This window comes from Taudactylus pleione, unplaced genomic scaffold, assembly GCF_031769625.1.
Source record: "Taudactylus pleione unplaced genomic scaffold, aTauple2 ptg001992l, whole genome shotgun sequence".
Classification (NCBI taxonomy): Eukaryota; Metazoa; Chordata; class Amphibia; order Anura; family Myobatrachidae; genus Taudactylus; species Taudactylus pleione.
This window is the reverse complement of record NW_028286388.1, coordinates 169614-191033: the sequence shown is the minus strand read 5'-3', so window position 1 is coordinate 191033 and position 21420 is coordinate 169614. Positions and strand designations below refer to the sequence as shown.

At 47.6% G+C, this 21420-nt stretch overlaps 1 protein-coding gene across 2 annotated transcripts in view; it reads left to right on the top strand.

Annotated features, from left to right (window-relative positions):
* Positions 1–20236, top strand: part of LRP8 (LDL receptor related protein 8) — a 188166-nt gene extending 167930 nt beyond the window's left edge. For both annotated transcript variants that reach the window (XM_088465558.1, XM_088465557.1), the window contains 4 exons: positions 816–1046; positions 4977–5045; positions 9951–10129; positions 13316–20236. In XM_088465558.1, coding sequence (XP_088321684.1) covers positions 816–1046; positions 4977–5045; positions 9951–10129; positions 13316–13354 — 518 coding nt within the window. In that variant the 3' untranslated portion in view covers positions 13355–20236. The remainder of the gene's footprint in view (positions 1–815; positions 1047–4976; positions 5046–9950; positions 10130–13315) is intronic.
* Positions 20237–21420: the final 1184 nt, after the last annotated feature.

Sequence of the window (21420 nt, the reverse complement as noted above, 5' to 3'; positions counted from 1 at the left end):
GTAGGGCGGGAGGATGAGAAGGGCAGAGGGCGAGGTTACATGGTAGAGGGCGAGGTTACATGGTAGGGGCGGAGGGCGACTTTACATGGTAGGGGCGGACGGCGAAGGTACATGGTAGGGGCAGAGGGCGAGGTTACATGGTAGGGGCAGAGGGCGAGGTTACATGGTAGGGGCAGAGGGCGAGTTTACATGGTAGGGGCAGAGGGTATGGTTACATGGTAGGGGCAGAGGGCGAGGTTACATGGTAGGGGCAGAGGGCGAGGTTACATGGTAGGGGCAGATGGTGAAGGTACATGGTAGGGGCAGAGGGCGAAGGTACATGGTAGGGGCAGAGGGCGAGGTTACATGGTAGGGGCAGAGGGCGAGGTTACATGGTAGGGGCAGAGGGCGAGGTTACATGGTAGGGGCAGAGGGCGAGGTTACATGGTAGGGGCAGAGGGTATGGTTACATGGTAGGGGCAGAGGGCGAGGTTACATGGCAGGGGCAGAGGGCGAGGTTACATGGTAGGGGCAGAGGGCGAGGTTACATGGTAGGGGCAGAGGGCGAGGTTACATGGTAGGGGCAGAGGGCGAGGTTAGATGGTAGGGGCGGAGGGCGAGGTTAGATGGTAGGGGCGGAGGGCGAGGTTACATGGTAGGGGCGGAGGGCGAGGTTACATGGTAGGGGCGGAGGGCGAGGTTAGATGGTAGGGGCGGAGGGCGAGGTTACATGGTAGGGGCGGAGGGCGAGGTTACATGGTAGGGGCAGAGGGCGAGGTTACATGGTAGGGCTTCCTGTATTGATTGTATTTGTGTTTTGTTGGTTACATGAGCAGTTGCAGTAATTACCACTACAGAACCGACGTTACCAGCTGTCAGCACCGATTCCCCTGCGACAGATCCAGCAACTGCTCCGACTACTGCAGGACCCTCCCCAACTATACCCCCTACAGCAGCGGTGACACCTAATCACTCCAGCACTACCGACAGCCTGCCAACTACCTCTATGTCCACCCACGGGGGGATCCAGATCAGGACCACCGGGAACGTCAGTGTATACCAGCACTGTAAGTGCCATACAATCATTATCTGCAGCGTAAGCAATAGGCGCTGTGCAGCGTTCAGTGATCGCAGGTATCGCAGGTATGACCGTCATACAGCATCGTGTGTACAGGCAGAGCCCACCCCTGGTACATCGCTCTCACTTAGTGCCGATATAGTTACCAGGATGCGCAGCTCCCCTACAGTATGCCAACATCATATTCCCCCCCTATATGCCCTGCACAGGGGGCACAGCAGTGTAATATCTATAGGAGGCATCATGCCCGTCACTGCTTATTGGATACCCCCTATATGCCCTGCACAGGGGGCACAGCAGTGTAATACCTATAGGAGGCATCATGCCCGTCACTGCTTATTGGATACCCCCTATATGTCCTGCACAGGGGGCACAGCAGTGTGATATCTATAGGAGGCATCATGCCCGTCACTGCTTATTGGATACCCCCCCTATATGTCCTGCACAGGGGGCACAGCAGTGTAATATCTATAGGAGGCATCATGCCAGTCACTGCTTATTGGATACCCCTATATGTCCTGCACAGGGGGCACAGCAGTGTAATATCTATAGGAGCCATCATGCCCGTCACTGCTTATTGGATACCCCCTATATGCCCTGCACAGGGGGCACAGCAGTGTAATATCTATAGGAGGCATCATGCCCGTCACTGCTTATTGGATACCCCCTAGATGCCCTGCACAGGGGGCACAGCAGTGTAATATCTATAGGAGGCATCATGCCCGTCACTGCTTATTGGATACCCCCTATATGTCCTGCACAGGGGGCACAGCAGTGTAATATCTATAGGAGGCATCATGCCCGTCACTGCTTATTGGATACCCCCTATATGTCCTGCACAGGGGGCACAGCAGTGTAATATCTATAGGAGGCATCATGCCAGTCACTGCTTATTGGATACCCCTATATGTCCTGCACAGGGGGCACAGCAGTGTAATATCTATAGGAGGCATCATGCCCGTCACTGCTTATTGGATTGCCCCCCCTATATGTCCTGCACAGGGCATATAGGAGGCGTCAGCAGGATGGAAAGACTTTAGTTATTGGGGCTCTCACTAGAACTACAAATCTGGGAGTATCTAGCAGATGACATCGGGGGGATTTATTCATATCTAGGTGAAACATTTACCTTTGCAGCCCTTGGTTAGAGGACCCCGATTCTCTGGGGTGTGACTCACAAGCCGGCCCCTGTACAATGTTCCCCATCTAGCTGCAATGTAATGGTGTGTTATATATGCTGGCGTAGGACTTGCAGAGAATTGGGGTCCCCTGACGACGGGTTGCAAGCTTTGATCACAATCCAAGTAGTGTTATCTGCTATATACTCCCAGATTTACTGTATATTATTGTGAGCACCGATAGCAAAAGTCGTTCTGATAAAATATGAGCTTCCATTTGCTACGTACAATGTACTCTGTAAAGCTGATGTATCAGTATGGCGTTAGCTGAACCACCCGCACTTTTACTCATTAGCATTAGAAGGAGCAGAAAATGGAGGACAAGCTCTGGCAATAAATCCCTTTCCTCCTCCAGTACTGACCCCCCTCATGTAATATCTCATTAGTTAAACTGGCTGTAGTAACTAGCTGACATAATGCCTTGTGCGCTGGTATCAGTGTCTCCTTGTTACCTCTATGCTGTGGGAGACAGTTACCTCTGTGCTGTGGGAGACACTGTTACCTCTATGCTGTGGGAGACACTGTTGCCTCTATGCTGTGGGAGACACTGTTACCTCTATGCTGTGGGAGACACTGTTACCTCTATACTGTGGGAGACACTGTTACCGCTATGCTGTGGCAGACACTGTTACCTCTATGCTGTGGGAGACACTGTTACCTCTATGCTGTGGGAGACACTGTTACCGCTATGCTGTGGGAGACACTGTTACCGCTATGCTGTGGGAGACACTGTTACCGCTATGCTGTGGGAGACACTGTTACCGCTATGCTGTGGGAGACACTGTTACCGCTATGCTGTTGGAGACACTGTTACCTCTATGCTGTGGGAGACACTGTTACCTCTATGCTGTTGGAGACACTGTTACCGCTATGCTGTGGGAGACACTGTAACCGCTATGCTGTGGGAGACACTGTTACCTCTATGCTGTGGGAGACACTGTTACCTCTATGCTGTGGGAGGCACTGTTACCTCTATGCTGTGGGAGGCACTGTTACCTCTATGCTGTGGGAGACACTGTTACCTCTATGCTGTGGGAGACACTGTTACCTCTATGCTGTGGGAGACACTGTTACCTTTATAGTGTGGGAGGCACTGTTACCTCTATACTGTGGGAGGCACTGTTACCTCTATACTGTGGGAGACACTGTTACCTCTATACTGTGGGAGGCACTGTTACCTCTATACTGTGGGAGGCACTGTTACCTCTATACTGTGGGAGATACTGTTACCTCTATGCTGTGGGAAACGCATCCCATCTCCGCATTCTCTGCCAGGTTCCCATGGCTGAGGCTCCTGTACAGTCAGTCACAGTATTGCTGGAGCCCAGACTTGCACTAAATCAGACACATGCCGGCTCCTCTATCTCTGAGTGACCTTGTAGACACTTCCTAATACGGCCAGCTCAGGGTCATCTCTGCCAGTAACTGTGTCTGAGCCGGACTGTACATCTACTGGACAGTGTATGGTGATATATGGACAGTGTGTGGGGATATATGGACAGTGTGTGGGGATATATGGACAGTGTGTGGGGATATATGGGCAGTGCGTGGGGATATATGGACAGTGCGTGGTGATATATGGGCAGTGCGTGGTGATATATGGGCAGTGTGTGGTGATAGATGGGCAGTGTGTGGTGATAGATGGACAGTGTGTGGTGATAGATGGACAATGTGTGGTGATAGATGGACAGTGTGTGGTGATAGATGGACAGTGTGTGGTGATAGATGGACAGTGTGTGGTGATAGATGGACAGTGTGTGGTGATAGATGGACAGTGCGTGGTGATAGATGGACAGTGCGTGGTGATAGATGGACAGTGCGTGGTGATATATGGACAGTGCGTGGGGATATATGGACAGTGCGTGGGGATATATGGGCAGTGCGTGGGGATATATGGGCAGTGCGTGGGGATATATGGGCAGTGCGTGGGGATATATGGGCAGTGTTTGAGGATATATGGGCAGTGTTTGAGGATATATGGACAATGTACAGCCATCGTGATATATGGACAGTGTGTGGTGATATATGGACAGCGCACGGCGATATATGGACAGGGCACGGCGATATATGGACAGCGCACGGCGATATATGGACAGCGCACGGCGATATATGGACAGGGCACGGCGATATATGGACAGGGCACGGTCATCAGTGTAAGGATCTGAGCAACTTTATAAAGGGTCAGATTGTGTCAGCTAGACGACTGGGTCAGAGCATCTCCAAACAGCAGCTCTTGTGGGGTGTTCCCGGTATGCAGTGGTTAGTACCTAGTAAAAGTGTTCTAGGGAAGGGGGTCATGGGCGCCCAAGGCTCATTGATGCAGCGTGGGGTGCGAAGGCTAGCCCGTCTGTCCAATACCCAGGAAGAGCTACTTTGTGTTGGTTATGCTTAGATCCTTCACCAGTCATGTTGTGCCCACCCATGGCCTCAGTAGGCTGTCAGTGCAGGATTGACAGCATGGGCAATAGCCCAGAGGTGCCCAAGATGGACGGTTGCCAGTGGTGCAGGGTTTGATACCTTTTCATGCCTCTGTAAACCTTTAGCAGCTGGTATCAGGTGCACTGCAACAATCTGGCTTGCCCAGCACTCTAGTGCTATGGTCCGTCTCCCCTTTCTCTATGAGAAAGCTGGATCGTGGGCGGCCCATGAGGGTCTCCATGAAACTCGCGGAACTCTGTCTTAACATTTAACTTCATGTGGGCGGTGCTGCACCAGATCTTATTGTCCCCTCCTCCTTACAGATGGAAATGCGGATTCTGACCTCAGGTCCACACTGACTGCTGCAGTGATCGGTGTAGCTGTGCCTGTAGGTGAGTAATATGTATACATGTTATACACTCAGTGAGCTATAGACATGCAGAGGATCAGAGTCACTGGTGGGAAGAATGGAGACGGGAACAAATGTGCTGGGCGGAGAGAACGAGGGAAGAGGGCCCTGTCTGTCATGGCTTACAGTGTAAGTGGTAGGAACCAGTAAGTGAACTGAAAGAGAGGGTAGTTGAGTGGTCAGAGGTGCTGAGTAGGGGGTTAGGATGGCTGATGAAGTAGTGAGTCTTCAGGGCTCTTTTGAAGGAGCAGAGACTGTCCAAGAGTCTGATAGAGCGAGAGTAAGTTCCGGAGTAGTGAGGCCGCATCGAAGAATCTTGGATGTGGGAGTGAGAGGAGGTGATCAGAGCAGATAGAGGCGGTTGTCAATGGAGGAGCGCAGAAGATGAGCAGAGAGATCCAATTGGAAATGTAGGAGAAAGTGAAGCAATTTAGGGATTAATAAGTGAGGGTGACGTGTGTAAGATTATTCTGTGGTGGGCGAGGAGCCAGTGAAGCAGTTTGCAGAGAATGGGGGGGAAGCAGGATCAGGATGTGGAGAGAGGTAAATGAGATGAGCGGCAGCATTCATGGTCGATAACAGTAGGGGAGAAAGGAGAGAGAGAGAGGAGGAGATTACAGTAATCTAGGTGGGAAATGATAAGTGGAGGGAAGAGCAGTTTGTGGGCATCGATGCTGAGGAAGGGTCTGATTCCAGAGATATTACAAAGGTGGAAATGGAATGATAGTGAGACAGACTGGTTGGGGGGAGTGGAGGAGAGGATGGAGGCAGCAGACATGGGAGGACAGAGGTCAGGGTGGAGTTGCCAACAGGTAGAGACAGGGGAGATGATGGAGTCCTGAATGTGGGGAATACCATGAGTTCAGTTTTAGCCAGGTTAAGTTTGAGAAGGTGGGACAGGAGGAGTTGGTAGAAAGACAGAGACGTTAGAAAGGATGAAGGTAAATTTGTGGGTCATCGGTTTGTAGGTGGTATTGGGGACTGAAGGAGCTGAGATCTACAAGTGAGGAGGAGCAAAGAGAAGGGGGCCAAGAACAAACCCTTGGGGAACACCATCCGGTTGAGGGAGGGAGGGGGAGTCAGAGGAGTGTACAGTGAAGGAGCAGTTACTTAGGTAAGAGTGGAACCAGTTAATGAGTCACAGAGACCAAAGGGCCTGGAGTGTCCGAAGAAGGAGAGGTTAGTTCACCAAAGGCTGCAGATATGTGCAGGACAAAGATTATAGAGAAACGAGCAGTGAATTTTGCAGTTAGAAGATCTCTTATCTCTTTGAGCCTTAGAGAGGACCATTTCTATGGAGTGGAGGAATCGAGAACCAGACTGAAGTGGGACAAAATGTATCAGCTTATGCTCCCATTCCAGATTCTTCTATTTCCTGCCACAGTGATTCAGTAAAACTTAGTGGGGTAGGAGTGTGAGGCTTACTTTTGCTGTGTGTACATTAATTCACCTAATCAGTACATAGGGGTAAATTTACTAAGATGGCAGTTCTATTAAGAAGTGATGTTGCCCATAGCAACCCATCAGATTCCAAGTATTATCTTCCTCCCTACCCATAGAGGTCCTCAGCTGTAGAACACGTGCTGACAGCAGAAAGAGCGCCCTGCTCACAAGTTTATAATTTATAGGATATACATTCCTGCTAATGTGCAGACTATGCTACTAAGCTCTTCAACTAGCCGTGCTTCCTATGGTCGTTCCTGCTCATTCATCAATCCAGTCACCCACTGTTACATCAATCTCCTCTACTAGCTGTGCTTCCCATGACCGTTCTCACTCATTCATTCACCAACCCCATCACCCACTGTTACATCAATCTCCTCTACTAGCTGTGCTTCCCATGACCGTTCTCACTCATTCATTCACCAACCCCATCACACACTGTTACACCAATCTCTTCCTCTAGCTGTGCTTCCCATGACCATTCTCACTCATTCACCAACCCCATCACCCAATGTTGCGCCAATCTCCTCCACTAGCTGTGCTTCCCATGGCCGTTCTCACTCATTCACCAACCCCATCACCCACTGTTACACCAATCTCCTCCACTAGCTGTGCTTCCCATGACCACTCTCATTCATTCACCAATCCCATCACCCACTGTTACACCAATCTCCTCTACTAGCCGTGCTTCCCATGACCACTTTCATTCACCAATCCCATCACCCACTGTTACACCAATCTCCTCCACTAGCTGTGCTTCCCATGACCACCCTCATTCATTCACCAACCCCATCACCCACTGTTACACCAATCTCCTCCACTAGCTGTGCTTCCCATGACCACTCTCATTCATTCACCAATCCCATCACCCACTGTTACACCAATCTCCTCTACTAGCCGTGCTTCCCATGACCACTTTCATTCACCAATCCCATCACCCACTGTTACACCAATCTCCTCCACTAGCTGTGCTTCCCATGACCACCCTCATTCATTCACCAACCCCATCACCCACTGTTACACCAATCTCCTCCACTAGCTGTGCTTCCCATGACCACTTTTATTCATTCACCAACCCATCACCCACTGTTACACCAATCTCCTCCACTAGCTGTGCTACCCATGACCACTCTCATTCATTCACCGACCCCATCTCCCACTGTTACACCAATCTCCTCCACTAGCTGTGCTTCCCATGACCACTCTCATTCACCAACCCCATCACCCACTGTTACACCAATCTCCTCCACTAGCTGTGCTTCCCATGACCACCCTCATTCATTCACCAACCCCATCACCCACTGTTACACCAATCTCCTCCACTAGCTGTGCTTCCCATGACCACTTTTATTCATTCACCAACCCATCACCCACTGTTACACCAATCTCCTCCACTAGCTGTGCTCCCCATGACCACTCTCATTCATTCACCGACCCCATCTCCCACTGTTACACCAATCTCCTCCACTAGCTGTGCTTCCCATGACCACTCTCATTCACCAACCCCATCACCCACTGTTACACCAATCTCCTCCACTAGCTGTGCTTCCCATGACCACTTTCATTCATTCACCAACCCCATCACCCACTGTTAGACCAATCTCTTCTACTAGCTGTACTTCCCATGACCACACTCATCCATTTACCAACCCCATCACCCACTGTTACACCAATCTCTTCTACTAGCTGTGCTTCCCATGACCGCTCTCATTCATTCACCGACCCCATCTCCCACTGTTACACCAATCTCCTCCACTAGCTGTGCTTCCCATGACCACTCTCATTCACCAACCCCATCACCCACTGTTACACCAATCTCCTCCACTAGCTGTGCTTCCCATGACCACTTTCATTCATTCACCAACCCCATCACCCACTGTTAGACCAATCTCTTCTACTAGCTGTACTTCCCATGACCACACTCATCCATTCACCAACCCCATCACCCACTGTTACACCAATCTCTTCTACTAGCTGTGCTTCCCATGACCGTTCTTACTCATTCATTCACCAACCCCATCACCCACTGTTACACCAATCTCTTCTACTAGCTGTGCTTCCCATGACCGTTCTCACTCATTCACCAACCCCATCACCCAATGTTACACCAATCTCCTCCACTAGCTGTGCTTCCCATGGCCGTTCTTACTCATTCACCAACCCCATCACCCACTGTTACATCAATCTCCTCTACTAGCTGTGCTTCCCATGACCACTCTCATTCACCAACCCCATCACCCACTGTTACACCAATCTCTTCTACTAGCTGTGCTTCCCATGGCCGCTCTTACTCATTCACCAATCCCATCACCCACTGTTACACAAATCTCTTCTACTAGCTGTACTTCCCATGACCACACTCATCCGTTCACCAACCCCATCACCCACTGTTACACCAATCTCTTCTACTAGCAGTGCTTCCCATGACCACTCTCATTCGTTCACCAACCCCATCACCCACTGTTACACCAATCTCTTCTACTAGCTGTGCTTCCCATGACCGTTCTCACTCATTCATTCACCAACCCCATCACCCACTGTTACACCAATTTCTTCTACTAGCTGTGCTTCCCATGACCACTTTCATTCACCAATCCCATCACCTACTGTTACACCAATCTCTTCTACTAGCTGTGCTTCCCATGACCGTTCTTACTCATTCATTCACCAACCCCATCACCCACTGTTACACCAATCTCTTCTACTAGCTGTGCTTCCCATGGCCGTTCTCACTCATTCACCAACCCCATCACCCAGTGTTACACCAATCTCCTCCACTAGCTGTGCTTCCCATGGCTGTTCTTACTCATTCACCAACCCCATCACCCACTGTTACATCAATCTCCTCTGCTAGCTGTGCTTCCCATGACCACTCTCATTCATTCACCAAACCCATCACCCACTGTTACACCAATCTCTTCCACTAGCTGTGCTTCCCATGGCCGTTCTTACTCATTCACCAACCCCATCACCCAATGTTACGCCAATCTCTTCTACTAGCTGTGCTTCCCATGACCGTTCTCACTCATTCATTCACCAACTCCATCACCCACTGTTACACCAATCTCCTCCACTAGTTGTGCTTCCCATGACTACTCTCATTCATTCACCAAACCCATCACCCACTGTTACACCAATCTCCTCCACTAGCTGTGCTTCCCATGACCACTCTCATTCATTCACCAAACCCATCACCCACTGTTACACCAATCTCCTCCACTAGCTGTGCTTCCCATGACCACTCTCATTCATTCACCAAACCCATCACCCACTGTTACACCAATCTCCTCTAGCTGTTCTTCCCATGGCCATTCTTACTCATTCACCAATCCCGTCATCCAGATAGGTTTCTCTTACCGGTATTCTCATTATGATGCCAACCTTTCATCCCTTGATGAAATTAATGTACCAATGTTACCACCGTTACCCCAATCTCTTTCCCTAGCCGTCCTCGTCCTTCTTTGCTTGTCTGGGTATCTCATCTGGAGGAACTGGAAACGAAAGAATACAAAGAGTATGAATTTTGATAATCCTGTCTATCGGAAAACAACTGAAGAGGAAGAGGAGGAGGAAGAAGAGATTCACATTGGTCGGACTTCGCAGATTGGACATGTCTACCCAGCTGTAAGTATAACAATGTGTACAATTATAGGCTATAAAACCGCCTAAACGGTTATTACTCCCTATTGCCAGAGTCGGCGTCTGTAGCTCATTATCACCTGGGATGAAACTCCCATCTCTAGAACTGTATAACAATCGTAATCTCAGACCAGCCGTCTCACACTGGTGTGTCTGCCCGTCGCTTAGAGGTGCTGGTCATTTATTTATTAATAGTGTCTTATATAGCGCAACAAATTCCTTCGTGCTTTACAATTTCGTCTTCTGTGTTAGTGTCTTTAAGTAGAATTACGGGTGCCAACAATAGCAGAATGTATGTGTAAACCAGTTCAAACCATATTATTAAAAATAAATATTGATTCAGTTTTAATCCTGATCAGGTGATTTTCTGGTTCCAGATTCAGGTTTAATATCCCTCATGGTTTTATTTTTATATTTATGTTGGTGTCTTGATAAAGGAGGTCCGTCCTCCGAAACGATGAACCATTAAATGAAGATTTTCACCTTGATTGCCAGTCTCTGAGTGCCGCCTTCCAGTCTAGCTATTTGGAGTTTGCCTAAACCCCTAAAGGAGGGCACCGGAGCATATTTAGTGCCATTAGCACTGCCTACGCGAGTGCCGGTCTATTGGAAGATGTATATATATATATATATATATATATATATATAATATGCCTCGTTGAATCCGGCACTCAGGTACAGAACAGCCTGTTTTGATGCCATACCCAGGTTAAAAGTATAGGTTGCAAAGTGGTCGGCACTCAGAAGTAAATCACATCATGAAAGACTCTGACAGCGCCGCTCTTATAATCGACTTTTCAGAGTCGTTGCTCCTTTATCAAGACATGCCGCGCACTTTGCAACCTTTAATATATATATCTCATATTTCCTTACAGTGACAAGTTTTATACTTTATCATTATGCCCATACATATGTGTACAGACAATAGCAGGCGTGCTGCCCTGTGTATCATGTATGTACCATGTATAGTGATAGGAGCCCTCTCATGTGCAGACACCCAGCTGGGAGCTATGACTGATGTGCACATACATATGTGTACTGACAATAGCAGGCGTGCTGCCCTGTGTATCATGTATGTTCCATGTATAGTGATAGGAGCCCTCTCATGTGCAGACACCCAGCTGGGAGCTATGACTGATGTGTACATACATATGTGTACAGACAATAGCAGGCGTGCTGCCCTGTGTATCATGTATGTACCATGTATAGTGATAGGAGCCCTCTCATGTGCAGACACCCAGCTAGGAGCTATGACTGATGTGTACATACATATGTGTACAGACAATAGCAGGCGTGCTGCCCTGTGTATCATGTATGTACCATGTATAGTGATAGGAGCCCTCTCATGTGCAGACACCCAGCTGGGAGCTATGACTGATGGGCACATACATATGGGTACAGACAATAGCAGGCGTGCTGCCCTGTGTATCATGTATGTACCATGTATAGTGATAGGAGCCCTCTCATGTGCAGACACCCAGCTGGGAGCTATGACTGATGTGTACATACATATGGGTACAGACAATAGCAGGCGTGCTGCCCTGTGTATCATGTATGTACCATGTATAGTGATAGGAGCCCTCTCATGTGCAGACACACAGCTGGGAGCTATGACTGATGGGCACATACATATGTGTACAGACAATAGCAGGCGTGCTGCCCTGTGTATCATGTATGTACCATGTATAGTGATAGGAGCCCTCTCATGTGCAGACACCCAGCTGGGAGCTATGACTGATGTGTACATACATATGGGTACAGACAATAGCAGGCGTGCTGCCCTGTGTATCATGTATGTACCATGTATAGTGATAGGAGTCCTCTCATGTGCAGACACCCAGCTGGGAGCTATGACTGATGGGCACATACATATGTGTACAGACAATAGCAGGCGTGCTGCCCTGTGTATCATGTATGTACCATGTATAGTGATAGGAGTCCTCTCATGTGCAGACACCCAGCTGGGAGCTATGACTGATGGGCACATACATATGTGTACAGACAATAGCAGGCGTGCTGCCCTGTGTATCATGTATGTACCATGTATAGTGATAGGAGTCCTCTCATGTGCAGACACCCAGCTGGGAGCTATGACTGATGTGTACATACATATGGGTACAGACAATAGCAGGCGTGCTGCCCTGTGTATCATGTATGTACCATGTATAGTGATAGGAGTCCTCTCATGTGCAGACACACAGCTGGGAGCTATGACTGATGTGTACATACATATGGGTACAGACAATAGCAGGCGTGCTGCCCTGTGTATCATGTATGTACCATGTATAGTGATAGGAGTCCTCTCATGTGCAGGCACCCAGCTGGGAGCTATGACTGATGTGTACATACATATGGGTACAGACAATAGCAGGCGTGCTGCCCTGTGTATCATGTATGTACCATGTATAGTGATAGGAGTCCTCTCATGTGCAGACACCCAGCTGGGAGCTATGACTGATGGGCACATACATATGGGTACAGACAATAGCAGGCGTGCTGCCCTGTGTATCATGTATGTACCATGTATAGTGATAGGAGCCCTCTCATGTGCAGACACCCAGCTGGGAGCTATGACGGATGTGTACATACATATGGGTACAGACAATAGCAGGCGTGCTGCCCTGTGTATCATGTATGTACCATGTATAGTGATAGGAGTCCTCTCATGTGCAGACACCCAGCTGGGAGCTATGACGGATGTGTACATACATATGGGTACAGACAATAGCAGGCGTGCTGCCCTGTGTATCATGTATGTACCATGTATAGTGATAGGAGCCCTCTCATGTGCAGACACCCAGCTGGGAGCTATGACGGATGTGTACATACATATGTGTACAGACAATAGCAGGCGTGCTGCCCTGTGTATCATGTATGTTCCATGTATAGTGATAGGAGCCCTCTCATGTGCAGACACCCAGCTGGGAGCTATGACTGATGTGTACATACATATGTGTACAGACAATAGCAGGCGTGCTGCCCTGTGTATCATGTATGTACCATGTATAGTGATAGGAGCCCTCTCATGTGCAGACACACAGCTGGGAGCTATGACTGATGTGTACATACATATGGGTACAGACAATAGCAGGCGTGCTGCTCTGTGTATCATGTATGTACCATGTATAGTGGTAACGATCACATTTCCTATTCTCATTTTCTCTCCCCCAGCGAGTGGCATTAAGCTTAGAAGATGACGGTTTACCTTGAACATCACAAAACTGCAGCCGTTCCCGTCTTTTCCCAGCGTGAACATGACGAGCATAACGGGCTACATATTACGCCACCAGACAAGCCATTTCTTACAAACCTCAGCACGTAACGGATTGCGTCACGTGCGCTGGATGTCACGGATCCGCTTCTCATCGGGATCACAACATTGCGTAGAACTTGTGTTACAGGCAGCAGATAAATTTGACCGACTCATTCCTGGATTTTTCTAAAACAAACTGAACCGTTTCTTATTTATTTTGCTGATGGACAACCACAAAAATTCCACGTTTCAAACATCCAAAGGATGTAAAGGTTTGTACGTATAATCTTTTATACAGATTTGTACCTGATCTGAGGCAGTGCCCCTCCCTGTGTATATAGCAGCCTCTAGGGACGAGCTACCGTTTTAAAATATTATATTTATAGAAGTCTTTTTGTACATAACTTAACAAAACTTTGTGGTTGTCCATCAACATATATATTAAATTAATGATGAAACTTAGAATTTTGTAGGATATTTATTAACCCGGGTGTGTGTGGGGCAGATGAGGAAGGGTTGTGGGCTCTGTAAATATGATGGGGCTGAGAGTATTTATTTTCTGTATGTTTGCAGTAGACCCCCGGCATCGGGTCACCTCTTTGTTTGGTTGATGGTTGGGAGCCTCCATTATTTGTCACTGTCTCCTTGTCTCAGAATATAGTTAAAACTATCGTCTAGTAGAAAATACATTTACTAATATATTGGGAATAGAACATAAATTATATTAGAAACAATGTTGAACGGGTTATGTACAGCATCCTGACGGTCGGAATCCCGACTGATAATGCCGGTGATTTTCAGTAAGTATTCTAAGGCTAACCCCAGCCGCCCCCCTACCTCCCCTCCTGCACCCTAACCCTCCCCTCCTGCACCCTAACTCTCCCCTCCTGCACCCTAACCCTCCCCTCCTGCACCCTAACCCTCCCCTCCTGCACCCTAACCCTCCCCTCCTGCACCCTAACCCTCCCCTCCTGCACCCTAACTCTCCCCTCCTGCACCCTAACCCTCCCCTCCTGCACTCTAACCCTCCCCTCCTGCACCCTAACCCTCCCCTCCTGCACCCTAACCCTCCCCATCTATACCCTAACCCTCCCCTCCTGCACCCTAACCCTCCCCCTAATACTTACCATTGTAATTTGTCTGCATTTTGACCTATCGGGATCCCGCGGTCAGTATATCGAGCGTCGGGATTCTGACTGTCTGCATGCCGACTACATCCCTGACTGAACACACAGTAATCTTGGGAGCCCAGAATTTACCCCTTGTAGTGCTCAAGTTCGCATTTTACTACTGAGGTGAGGTGGTACGTCCGTTTTGGACCAAATTGAGTAGATGTTACTTATATATTTGTGTTACTGGTCATTACAGAGATCTCCCTTATCCAGCTCTCTGATAGGCTGTTCTAGGAGCAACATGTAACATTGTCTGCCCGGAATAGAGGCAGCCATTTTGTAGGTTGAGGTAATATCCATGAACATGCAGACGGTCCCTCCACTTGGAACCAGTGTCATTGACACACAACACACATGTACCATTGTTATTTCATGGTTTTCTAGCATCACTGGTTCCTGGGGCAGCAATTGGCTGCTTTCTTATAAATATCGCTTCTGCCCACAAAATGGCTGCCAGTAATGGCTCCAGGCAACGGTCACTTGTGTTAGCTGGAAGTAGTTTATCATTTCCTCTTGTGAATTGTAGATTAGAGTGAATTTTGTGGGGGCCACACAGTGAGGTCATCTGAATAGAAGCCGCTCTGGGTACATCTTACTTTCTCAGGACTAATTTCTATCTGCTACAATCAGATCAGAACTTAATTTATATCAAATTCTTATAATATTTACAGTCTAGCTCAACAAATATACAAATTGGTCACTTTCTCTTGTGGACAAAGGGCACAATCGGGCGTCTCTCACATGGCGTGGCGTTTGCGCCATCCTCTGCTAGCCGTGCCATTCTGCTGTACCTGGGTTATAAAGTGCAGTGTGTGCGTGGCATTAGATTAGGAGGCTTCTCCATGGCAGGGTTTATCCTAAAGAGACCTGTTCTGCTGTAATAGAGAGAGTGATTCTCTTATCGCAGGAGTTATGACCTATACCTGCTATACACTAATAATGTAGAGCGCTCAGTGGAACAGTTTGGTATTATGCAGGGTGGTTATGTTTGGTTTAGACTAGCAGAGAATCATTGTGGCCAATACACCCCCTTATCAAATTCCACTCCTGCACTGGCCGGAACACCACCTTATCACATGTCGCTCCTGCACTGGCCGGAACACACCCTTATCACATGCCGCTCCTGCATTGGCCGGAACACTCCCTTATCACATGCCGCTCCTGCACTGGCCGGAACACTCCCTTATCACATTCCGCTCCTGCACTGGCCGGAACACCCCCTTATCATGCCGGTCCTACATTGGCCGGAACACCCCCTTATCACATGCTGCTCCTGCATTGGCCGGAACACCCCCTTATCACATGCCGGTCCTGTATTGGCCGGAACACCACCTTATCACATGTCGCTCCTGCACTGGCCGGAACACCCCCTTATCACATGCCGCTCCTGCATTGGCCGTAACACCCCCTTATCACATGCCGCTCCTGCATTGGCCGGAACACCCCCATATCAAATTCCGCTCCTGCACTGGCCGGAACACCCCCTTATCACATGCCGCTCCTGCACTGGCCGGAACACCCCCTTATCACATGCCGCTCCTGCATTGGCCGGAACACCCCCTTATCACATGCCGCTCCTGCATTGGCCGTAACACCCCCTTATCACATGCCGCTCCTGCATTGGCCGGAACACCCCCTTATCACATGCCGGTCCTGCACTGGCCGGAACACCCCCATATCACATGCCGCTCTTGCACTGGCCGGAACACCCCCTTATCACATGCCGCTCCTGCACTGGCCGGAACACCCCCTTATCAAATTCCACTCCTGCACTGGCCGGAACACCACCTTATCACATGTCGCTCCTGCACTGGCCGGAACACACCCTTATCACATGCCGCTCCTGCATTGGCCGGAACACTCCCTTATCACATGCCGCTCCTGCACTGGCCGGAACACTCCCTTATCACATTCCGCTCCTGCACTGGCCGGAACACCCCCTTATCATGCCGGTCCTACATTGGCCGGAACACCCCCTTATCACATGCTGCTCCTGCATTGGCCGGAACACCCCCTTATCACATGCCGGTCCTGTATTGGCCGGAACACCACCTTATCACATGTCGCTCCTGCACTGGCCGGAACACCCCCTTATCACATGCCGCTCCTGCATTGGCCGTAACACCCCCTTATCACATGCCGCTCCTGCATTGGCCGGAACACCCCCATATCAAATTCCGCTCCTGCACTGGCCGGAACACCCCCTTATCACATGCCGCTCCTGCACTGGCCGGAACACCCCCTTATCACATGCCGCTCCTGCATTGGCCGGAACACCCCCTTATCACATGCCGCTCCTGCATTGGCCGTAACACCCCCTTATCACATGCCGCTCCTGCATTGGCCGGAACACCCCCTTATCACATGCCGGTCCTGCACTGGCCGGAACACCCCCATATCACATGCCGCTCTTGCACTGGCCGGAACACCCCCTTATCACATGCCGCTCCTGCACTGGCCGGAACATCCCCTTATCACATGCCGCTCCTGCACTGGCCGGAACATCCCCTTATCACATGCCGCTCCTGCACTGGCCGGAACACCCCCTTATCACATGCCGCTCCTGCACTGACCGGAACACCACCTTATCACATGCCGCTCCTGCACTGGCCGGAACGCCACCTTATCACATGCCGCTCCTGCACTGGCCGGAACACCCCCTTATCACATGCCGCTCCTGCATTGGCCGGAACACTCCCTTATCACATGCCGCTCCTGCACTGGCCGGAACACTCCCTTATCACATTCCGCTCCTGCACTGGCCGGAACACCCCCTTATCATGCCGGTCCTACATTGGCCGGAACACCCCCTTATCACATGCTGCTCCTGCATTGGCCGGAACACCCCCTTATCACATGCCGGTCCTGTATTGGCCGGAACACCCCCTTATCACATGCCGCTCCTGCATTGGCCGGAACACCCCCTTATGAAGCAACATTATTAGGGAACTGCCTGGATGGGATATCACTTGTGTGCCACATGCAGTTACGTATCTTTTATCAGCGCAGAGCGTAGATATTTGTGTGACTCCACCCACCAGGAAATGTTGCAACGTTTTCCTGCCATCTTGTATTTGGCAGCACAGAGCAGTAACCAGCATATTGTCACACTTATTGCAGCTGTGTTATTATATGTTATTATACAGGAATTCCCGCCATATCTCGCACTATAGTACATAGCTCTAGGCTAAAGATTAGGAGGCTCCTATCCGTCTCACCGCCCTGTGGGCACGTGTCTTTGCCATCTGATTTCTGGTTTATTTCAAAATTATATTTTTGCTTTAATGAGGGTAGAAATGTTTTTTTATTTTTTTAAACTTTATTTTTTATTGTTGTGTTTTTGTTAAACGGCTCCATTTCTCTAACACGGTCATAAGTGTCTGGTTTATTTTGCTTCATATTCTGATAATGCCTTAAATAAACCTGGGGACATTCATGGAAATTGTCTAGAAAAAGTAAAGTTGCCAATAGCAACCACAGACATTCCCTTTATCTACAGTCACTAGGAGAACAGATGTCACCATGTCCTCGCTGAGCGCCTCATTCGTTTCCTGCAAGTCCGCGGATTGTTTCAGTATTTGTACTGCTAGGAAAATAACGTGGACGTAGGGCTGTACCATGATGATTCAATGATCTCCTTAGTACATAAGGAGTACAGTTCTCAGCAATGCCCACGAAGTGTCATCGGAACGCCGCGGGGACGGTCCAAGCACCTTGTGGACCCCAATAACATAAATTTGCCCTCATACCCCACAGAGGTGCACAGGAAAATGGCAATATTGGGCTCCCATCATTCTCGGGGATGTAATTGCCAGAAAACTCACATTTTACTTTTTTTCAAGGGAAGAGGAGAAATTGGTGTAAAAAGAAAATATGAACGGAAAGGCCTAAGGGGCTTATTATACAAGTTACTGAGCATTCCCAGGATGTGTGTAGTTGTTACTGCAGCAGATTTTGGAGATATCTGCTGTGCTTCCCCGTTTCCGATTGCAATAGCAGCCCCCATAGGTGTCTGAGATGTACCAACTTGGTCTTCAGATGGCATTAGCCATTGTAGCCTAACATTTACCATGAGAGGGATCCATGTCAGCCCCGCCAATGGCCGCTACGTGCGCAGTCAGAACACCGGGCTCTCCTGTCCTTACATGTTCATGTTACTAGAGTTTAGTTTATGGTGAGGAGGTTGGTGAGTTTCTATCATAGAGTACGTTACACAAGTAGTCGCTATACAGGGTCTCTGTAATGAGATGTCTGTACTCATAAAAGCCATATTATATATAAAGCAGAAGGCTCCTCAGTAGATGGAATACTTATAGGGGCTCATTCACTCCTCAGTAGACATTACTTGGTTGGATATTCATAGGGGCTCATTCACTCCTCAGTAGACATTACTTGGTTGGATACTCATAGGGGCTCATTCACTCCTCAGTAGACATTACTTGGTTGGATACTCATAGGGGCTCATTCACTCCTCAGTAGACATTACTTGGTTGGATATTCATAGGGGCTCATTCACTCCTCGGTTGACATTACTTGGTTGGATACTCATAGGGGCTCATTCAATCCTCGGTAGACATTACTTGGTTGGATACTCATAGGGGCTCATTCACTCCTCAGTAGACATTACTTGGTTGGATACTCATAGGGGCTCATTCACTCCTTGGTAGACATTACTTGGTTGGATACTCATAGGGGCTCATTCACTCCTCGGTGGACAATACTTGGTTGGATACTCATAGGGGCTCATTCTCTCCTCAGTGGACATTACTTGGTTGGATACTCATAGGGGCTCATTCACTTCTCAGTAGACATTACTTGGTTGGATACTCATAGGGGCTCATTCACTCCTTGGTAGACATTACTTGGTTGGATACTCATAGGGGCTCATTCACTCCTCGGTAGACATTACTTGGTTGGATACTCATAGGGGCTCATTCACTCCTTGGTAGACATTACTTGGTTGGATACTCATAGGGGCTCATTCACTCCTCGGTGGACAATACTTGGTTGGATACTCATAGGGGCTCATTCTCTCCTCAGTGGACATTACTTGGTTGGATACTTATTGGGGCTCATTCACTACTCCGTAGACATTACTTTTTTGAAATCTCATAGGGCTCCTGTTTAGAGCACAGAATGTTTTTGGTCAAACAAAATGGCTGAAACAGTATTGCCAACAGTAAGGTGATGAGCACAGATATAATTCCATGTACTGCATGTGTTGGCGTATGTATATTTATGTATGTTTGGGTGTATATGTCCGTGTGAATGGGTACAGGCAGCACACGTCATACAGCTCTGTCGGTGAGTAGGTGCATTGCAGGCTGGCCCAGCATTGTATGAGGCCACTGTATATTCATTTAACTAATATAGGTACAGGTCAGCCAAAGTTGTTCATATTTTATAAATAAGGGTTGAATTACTTATACTATATATACTGAGCTGTTTTTTTATCCCCTGCTGTTCCCTTGATATGACGCCGTTGGGAGGTGATTCTATCACTGCGTTGCCACTAGTGAGTGTGGAGTTGTGAGGACGATGTGAATGCCGTGCGCTGTGGTACCTGCTACTGGGGTTTAGGAACATTTGTAAATAAATTCAATGTCTTAACCCATATTCTTAACTTGTACAATAATGACCTGTTTCTACAAAAATAAACTTTTTTACCCTGCATCCTGTGTGTGGTTATTTGCATGATTCCTAGTCAGTCATTACATTACATAGCATTACATTACATTACATAGCATTACATTACATAGCATTACATTACATAGCATTACATTATATTACATAGCATTACATTATATTACATAGCATTACATTACATTACATAGCATTACATTACATAGCATTACATTACATAGCATTACATTATATTACAATGCAGTACATTACATAGCATTACATTACATAGCATTACATTACATAGCAGTACATTACATTACATAGCATTACATTACATAGCATTACATTATATTACATAGCATTACATTACATAGCATTACATTACATAGCAGTACATTAAATAGCATTATATTACATTGTAGTACATTAATTAAGTTGCATTACATTACATAGCATTACATTACATAGCATTACATTACATTGCATAGCATTACATTACATAGCATTACATTACATAGCAGTACATTACATTACATAACATTACATTGCAGTACATTACATTACATAGTACTACATTACATAGCATTGCATTACATAGCATTACATTACATAGCATTGCATTACATAGCATTGCATAGCATTATATTACATAGCATTACATTACATAGCATTACATTATATTACATAGCATTACATTACATAGCATTACATTACATTACATAGCAGTACATTAAATAGCATTATATTACATTGTAGTACATTAATTAAGTTGCATTACATTACATAGCATTACATTACATTACATAGCAGTACATTACATAGCAGTACATTACATAGCATTACATTACATAGCTGTACATTACATAGCAGTACATTACATAGCATAGCATTCCATTACATAGCATTACATAGCATAACATTACATAGCATAGCATTACATTACATAGCATTCCATTACATTACATTACATTGCATTACATAGCATAACATTACATTACATAGCATTACTTAGCATTACATTACATTGCATTACATACCAGTACATTACATAGCATTACAGTACATTACATAGCATTACATTTACATAGCAGTACACTACATAGCATTACATTACATTACATTGCATTACATAGTATAACATTGCATTACATTACATTGCAGTACATTACATAGCAGTACATAGCATTACATTACATAGCAGTACATTACATAGCAGTACATTACAT